We start from the raw sequence: 7,491 nt of genomic DNA on the forward strand, positions 1-7,491 counted from the left end.
TATATATATATATATATATATATATATATATATATATGAATATATATATATAGATATATCAAAATATATATGTGAAGAGAGAGAGAGAGAAAGGAAGGGGGATAAATCTGTGAAACATGTAACATGCTTTGATAATCATCATAGAAAAACATTAACACTAGAAAAGAATTTTAACTCCAAATAATCTTTTATTTGGTCAGCAATAAGAACTTGTGAGTAAATCAAAGTTTTATTGCAAAAATGAGAAACAGGGACAGAATGATCAACCTTTCTGTGATTAATGGCTGATTAGTTCTAACGACCTCTGAGCAAGGAATATTCATCTTTGTTTCAATAGCTCATGAGAAGAGTTCAGTTGAATAGTAGGAATGAATTAAACGCTAGTTACACTAACAAAAAACCCGAAGAAAATATAGTACTTCTATTAAGTACAGGAGTGAACTTTGTCTCTGTAAGGACTGAACTATTGGTAATTAAGTTCAGGCGAGGTATACAAATCATTCTGCCTTTCCATCAGGCTAGTTATGGCTCTCTTCTCAATAGTAGTTTATTGTTTTAATTCTTTTAACAGTTTTAGCTTTTGGACATCACTGTGAAAAATATAATCAATTATATGGACCTGAGTACTTGACTAGTACTTTATTTTATTGAAAGATGAAAGGCGAAGCCAAACTGGGTAGGATTTGAACCCAGTATACTGAGAAATGTAACCAAATAATGCAAACTATTTTGTCCTACAGTTTATCAATTCTGCAAATCCACTGCTCTTAAAATGTGAAACCCAAATATGATACATTAATAACTACTATACAGAAAAGAAAAGGTCAAATAAAAGTCTACAATATCATATAAATGTCATCCCATAAAAAACTGAAATGTTTATTTGCAGATTTATGGTAGGGCGGGATGTAATGGAGAAAAAATAGAATGAAATGAGAAGCTCTGGTCATTGTCGATAACATTATGAACAGCTACATATCACAGGTCAAAGAATAAATCAATAACAATAATAAAACTAACACAAAAAACAACAACACAAATAAGAGCATGCCACAGTGTGAGGATTGCAGCCCAGTTAGAGGAGCAGGTGGTGGTGGAAGAAGAAGAAGAACTGGTAAAAGTTGTCAGACAGTTGTAGTAGTAGTAGACACCTTCGTTTCAATTTCATCACCAAAAGACTGGGACTGAGTTACATCAAAGTGTATAACCTCCGCTTGCTCCTCCTCCTGCAGCTGCTGCTGTTGTTGAAGGTGTGGCGGAGGTGGTGGTGACTGCATCATCCCTGTGGAAGAGTTATCAGGATGGTGGGGGCTACCATTTTGCTGTAGTAGTCTATTGCTACTTTGAGGGGTCTGCTGCAAGAGGGCAAGAAACATTGTTAATTAAAGCAAAAATGATATTAAAATAGCTTCGCCAGGCACAGCAATAGCAACTAAAGCTGCTAGTTTTCATATTAAGAGTGAGTAATTTTGTTGATATGCAAACTGAATTTTGCATAGCTACCTACAAATAAGAAATCATATGTTTTGCTTCTGTTTTCTTCATGTATAGGAACTGCAATTTTAATACTTATTTAAGAATTTTACAAATAATTTTCCATAAATTTAGAGGTAATTCGTAGGAGGAAATTTCTGGAACATAAAATCAAAACAATAAAGAACTACAAAATCAGTATCAATTTTCAATGATACAGTTCTATATTTAAGAGATGAGGAATTATATACATTATTTACATTTGACGTTGTGTTAACAGCAAACAAGATGAGGACAAATATCCATCAAATGTAAATAATGTAAATTTTCAATGAGTTAAAAAGAAAACAAAAAAGAGAGAACAATACGAAATAAAGCTAAGATTTTAAAACTAATACTTTGGAGAAAATATCAATAAAATGTATTCTGAAAAGTAGAAAGTTCTGCTATTTTCAAGAATTCATGGACATATATACTTATATGTGGTCTAAGTATATAGACTGTTGCCATATATGTGGTCTAAGTTTATGGACTGTTGCCATAGTAATGAAGCTAAAGCATGCAGAGCGAAGCCACTTGGCACAGATTGACCTTGAGCTCAGCTGTGCATGGACACTAAGTTTTAATATTCTAGCTCACTTCTGCTGTTTACAGCAGTGCATGGAACAAAGGTGTGTAGCGTGTGATTGTTGCACTGACCACGAAATGGGAAGTTGAGCAGAGAATCTGCATCAAATTTTGCCAAAAGCTTGGCGATACCTGCTCAGAGGTCTACGCAAAGTTTTCAAAACGTTTTCATCATTCTCGACACAATAAAGGAGATCTTGCAGATTTATGGTAGGGCGGGATGTAATGGAGAAAAAATAGAATGAAATGAGAAGCTCTGGTCATTGTCGATAACATTATGAACAGCTACTTTGTCAAGTGGCTTCACCCTGCATGCTTTAGCTTTGTTACTATGGCAACAGTCCAGACACTTATTGATCAGACCTTGTATATTTAGAAATACACACACACACAGCTGAAAGTAGTTTTAGCACAAACTTAGCAGAAACACATTTCATACCCAAATCTTCAGCGATAATGGACTAAACTGAACTGTAACTAATCTGCACATCCTCTGATAACTCATGGATGGTGATTCAATGATTTCCCCTCACAGCTGCACATACATCTGTGATGTTTTTCTCAGTTCTGCTGATTGTGGTTCTCTCAGAACGTTTGTCAATATCAACATTTTTCCAGCCATCTTCGAAACATTTGAACCACTCGTACACTTGTGTGTGGCTCATACACTCCTCTGCATACACTTTCTACAACTCTGCATAGGCCTCTGAGCACGTATCACCATGACAACTTTCTCTGTCATGGTTAATGTGACAATCACACGCTACACACCTTCCTTCCAAGCACTGCTGTAAACAGCAGAAGTGAGCTAGAATGTTAAAATTTAGTGCGCATGCACAGCAGAGTTCAAAGTCAACCTTTGTCAAGTTGCTTCACCCTGCATGCTTTAGCTTTGTTACTATGGCAACAGTCCAGACACTTATTGATCAGACCTTGTATATTTAGAAATACACACACACACAAATATACATATTGCACATATAAATGTAATTAAAGTGGAATAAGTTTCATGCATGGCACTTATCAAACTAACTTTAAAAATCAAGTTCTGTCATTATTTAGTAAAAATTAAATTTTTCTGGAATGTTCAAAAATTATTATTGGAGGGTCACATGATATTCAATAAATTTTAGAATCTGGCTTTAAACAAAAAGTGAGGGTAAGAGAAAACTAGAATAAAATATAATCATACATATAATATGCACACATACACAGTACAAATATACAAAACTGAAATAGAACTTCAATTTGAACAATACATACCAGCCAACCCTGATCATAAGATGTTCTGAAAATGTGTGTATTTGAAAGAGAAGCCTCACCTTCTAGTCAGCCCTCTCCACAATCCCCACCATAGGTCACGTTACTGATAATCTTGAAGAATGCATAGAACTTATTACCACATGGCTGGCATTTTTCCAGTTGAAAATCTGAATGTACCATCTTCACTTCTACTAATACTAAATTCCATAACACCTATTGAATTTATTCCTACAATGCTGTGATGACACCTCAAACATATGCACAACTGTGCTTCCTTTAGTCTTGATGGTGTTACTGTTTCTCAAATGAGATGGCCTTTTGTATTGCACCAATTCTCTAATTTGTCTTCTAATTCTTTGTTACCACAGAACAGTGAAAAATCGCCAGCATCATTCCCCAGTCCAAAAAGGGTAACTGCACATCACCTGTCAATAATCATCCAGTCTCACTTGCTATATCGTCATATTAGAGCCCTGTGTCAGGAAGACACCCTGGAACTATCATAACCTTATTCAATCATCAAATTTGGATTTACCCACTAACTCAAACCAACTCACTGAATTTCTTGAAGACATCACTTGAATCACAGATGATGGTTAATAGGTGGATGTTATTTATCTTGACTAATCAAAGCCTTTAAATATGTGTCACATGAACAACTTATGGTGGAGCTCTCTGCAGTGGGCATGAGGACTAATCTTTTATAACTGGTTGAAGTCTTTCGTTCTCAGTAAAAAATAAGTAGCCATAGTATTAGGACACTCTATGCACATCTGGGGATCTATTCTTGGTCTTCTGTTGTTTTTTGCTTATTAATGAAATATCAATCCAAAGCATGTTAGTGTGTTGAAATATGCAGACAACATTAATCTGTACCTCAAAATAAAAAGAACAGATCCTATATGCAACTGATCTTTCCTGTATTCTGACTTGGATACAATGCATTACTAACTGCCAACACAAGCTAGTTATAGACAAATGCACCATTATACATTCTGGGAGTGAAAACTCAGAATTTATCAACTCCTTACACAACATCAGCCATAAGAAGTCTGCCAATGAATGTGACCTAAGCATTATTCTTAGCAATAATCTGCACTGGATGAACCACATTTCAAAAATTGTCAAAAATGCTGCAGGTGTTTTAGCATCAGTTAGTAAGACCTTGCCATCTGTTCACCAGTTATCTATTTAAAGCTATATATGGCTATGCTACATGAACACAAAGTTTGCATTTCAATTCTCATACCCCAAGAATATTTATCTACTAAAGATGTGCCACAAAGCATACATTATCTGCTTTTCACTTACTATATCTTAACATATTGCTTCTCTGGGTATCAACACATTTAAGTTTCAACATCTAGCAACTGACAACAATTTTGGCAGCCTGGTTGAATTCAATACCTCTAATACCTAAGGATACTTATAGAATCAAAAACAATGCAGCAGCCATCATTTTCAGAAAATTTCTTCATGCCCAGAATTGTCAAAGTATGGAATAAACTATCCATGTCAATTGTTAGCTGTCAGGACACTGTATCCTTAAATAATTCCATGTTTCCTGAAATTTAGCAACACTACTCTTGACATTACTTGGCACCCTTTCCTCTTTATAACTCTTTTACAGTTCACTTTTCTGCCTTACTGTGTACTGTGCAAGTATTTCTAGCCTTCATTGCTGTCTTTACTTGATTTATATGACTGTTTTCTATCCCCTCTTCAACTCTTTTCCAACCAGTTGTAGTGCACATGAGCACTGTGTACAATAAGCTCATCATCATTATGATTTGCATATAACACATATATATATGCACATACATATATACATGTTTGCATATATATGCGTATATATACATATATATATATATATATATATATATATATATATATTCGCATATACATATATATATATTCACACACACTCATATACACACAACATATGCATATGTACATAAGCATATACATGGATAAAAGTATATAGTTATACATACACGTAGCTATATATATATTTTTACATACATACATATACATACATACATACATACATACATACATACATATACACAGGTTTACATATAAGTATATAAAAATATATATGAAGTATATTATTTTTTTCTTATAGTTACATAATGTCTTACATCCCACTTCTACTTTAATGTGGATGCATATGTAAACAGGTGTACATATATGTATATACATATGTGTGTATGTAATATGTGTGAGTGTATATATATATATATATATATATATATATATATATATATATATACATATACATATACTGGAGTAAGCACATAAATGTGCAACAAGGTGGAAAAAAGAGTACTCAAATACCAGAGGTAGAGTAATATGCTTTATTTAAAAGCAGCAGAAATATAACAAAAAGCTGTTACTCAGAGTTTCACGTTTCCATTCATCGCACAGTTTCGTTAGATTTCTAACAAAACTATCCAATGAACAGGAACATGAAACTCTGAGTAACAACTTTTTGTTATATTTCTGCTGCTTTTAAGTATATATATATATATATATATATATATATATATATATATATATATATATATATATGCATATGTATATATGATGGGACTGATGTCTACATGTACATACTTGTTTGTATTGATTCATATTTTCAAGCTTAAAAGTTTTTGTTCATCTATCATAAGACATAATACAGAAGGAAAAATAGATTTACATTATAAAACTAATGCTTACCTGTTGTGCCATGTGCTTCTTTTTAAGCAGATAAGGTTTTACCAACAACATCCATGGCACGCAAAGAAAAGCTACCACCACTAAAAATCCTTGGAAACCAGGCTGAGTAAAAGAAAATTAGCAAATATTACACAAACATGTTGAATATAAAAGAATTAAATTAAATATAAAATTAAACTATTTTATACAAATAAGATTTTTTTAACCCTTTTGTTACAATATTTCTGTTGAAATATGTTGCTCTTGCTTCAGTTGATTTTTAAAATAATGAAGATTTTAGTAAAATAACACAGTGTAACAAAATTTTTATTTTTTTCATCTCTTTGGATAGTGAGTATTATTTCTTATTTGCTTCTATCTGGAAATCAAAGGCAATAACTATTCCCTTTAAACTTTGCCTTTGTGACCTGGACATCAATGTTTTGAAACTGACCTATTTTTCATTATGTTTCAGACAGATTCAGTGCTGGGTTGCTGAAGCAGAAATATTGTCATATCAAATATTCTGCTCAATATCACAGATTTGCTTGTCAGTTGCTTGACCATAACTACTTGAGCATGTCCCTTAGTGGTTGACAACATGTGCATCTCTGACCATGAGCAGGAGTAGTGGGGGAGCATCAGAGCCATGTCTTGAGAGGGATCCTACGGAGTTTGAATAAATGTAACAAAAGCAAAGTTTGAAGGAAATATTAGCCATTTTTCATACTTTCTAGGGGTAAGCAAATAGGGAATAATAGTTGCTACCAAAGGACAAAAATCGTGCTACAGTGTAATCTTTTATTAGAAAACAGGTGTTTAGAATGAAAGTTAGCACAAATGTTTGATGGAAGGTTTTAAATTAGATCACTTTAAAGAATGAAGTTTGCATCATAGAACCAGAGGTGGCCTCATGTGGGTTGGTATCAAAAGGGTTAAACTAATAAATTTTGTTTGTTTCCTTCACCAATGTCTGTTAAACTTGTAAAATGGTGTTGGAGTATTTATATGAAAATAATATTTTCTGCATAACTTCAATATTCAATAATCTTTTCTTCACATAGATACACCTAATATAACAATGTATACTAGTGAGTTGACAGAAACAATTCCAATAACACTAGATTCATAATCTTCTTTCAAGCTTATCTTCAACAGGTATAAGTTAATTCTTTTACGAAACAAAAAGATTTATAAGGCTAGCACTTGAAATTCATTTTTCATTCTGTTAAGTAGATGAGAATCAGTTGTGAAGTGTTACCTGTGATAAACTAAAGACTATACCTCATGGCTAGGTCAAGGACTCAGTTACATACAACTGAGTAGCTGTTCTATATTTTTTATTTGTTTCAGTTAATACACTGAAGCCATGCCGGAGCATGACCTTGAAGAATATTTAAACAAATGAATTGACCCCAGTACTTTTTTTTA

The 7,491-nt window shown here is 33.1% G+C and overlaps 1 protein-coding gene across 4 annotated transcripts in view; it reads right to left on the reverse strand.

Annotated features, from left to right (window-relative positions):
- LOC106877132 (V-type proton ATPase 116 kDa subunit a 1) overlaps positions 1-7,491 on the reverse strand; it is a 96,253-nt gene that overhangs the window by 32,236 nt on the left and 56,526 nt on the right. For 2 of the 4 annotated variants that reach the window (XM_052970606.1, XM_052970609.1), the window contains 2 exons: positions 6,082-6,183; positions 1,152-1,355 (listed from right to left, as the gene is read on the reverse strand). In XM_052970606.1, coding sequence (XP_052826566.1) covers positions 1,152-1,355; positions 6,082-6,183 — 306 coding nt within the window. The remainder of the gene's footprint in view (positions 1-1,151; positions 1,356-6,081; positions 6,184-7,491) is intronic. The other 2 variants (XM_052970607.1, XM_052970608.1) reach the window with 1 other exon arrangement.

This window comes from Octopus bimaculoides, chromosome 9 (assembly GCF_001194135.2).
Source record: "Octopus bimaculoides isolate UCB-OBI-ISO-001 chromosome 9, ASM119413v2, whole genome shotgun sequence".
Classification (NCBI taxonomy): domain Eukaryota; kingdom Metazoa; phylum Mollusca; class Cephalopoda; order Octopoda; family Octopodidae; genus Octopus; species Octopus bimaculoides.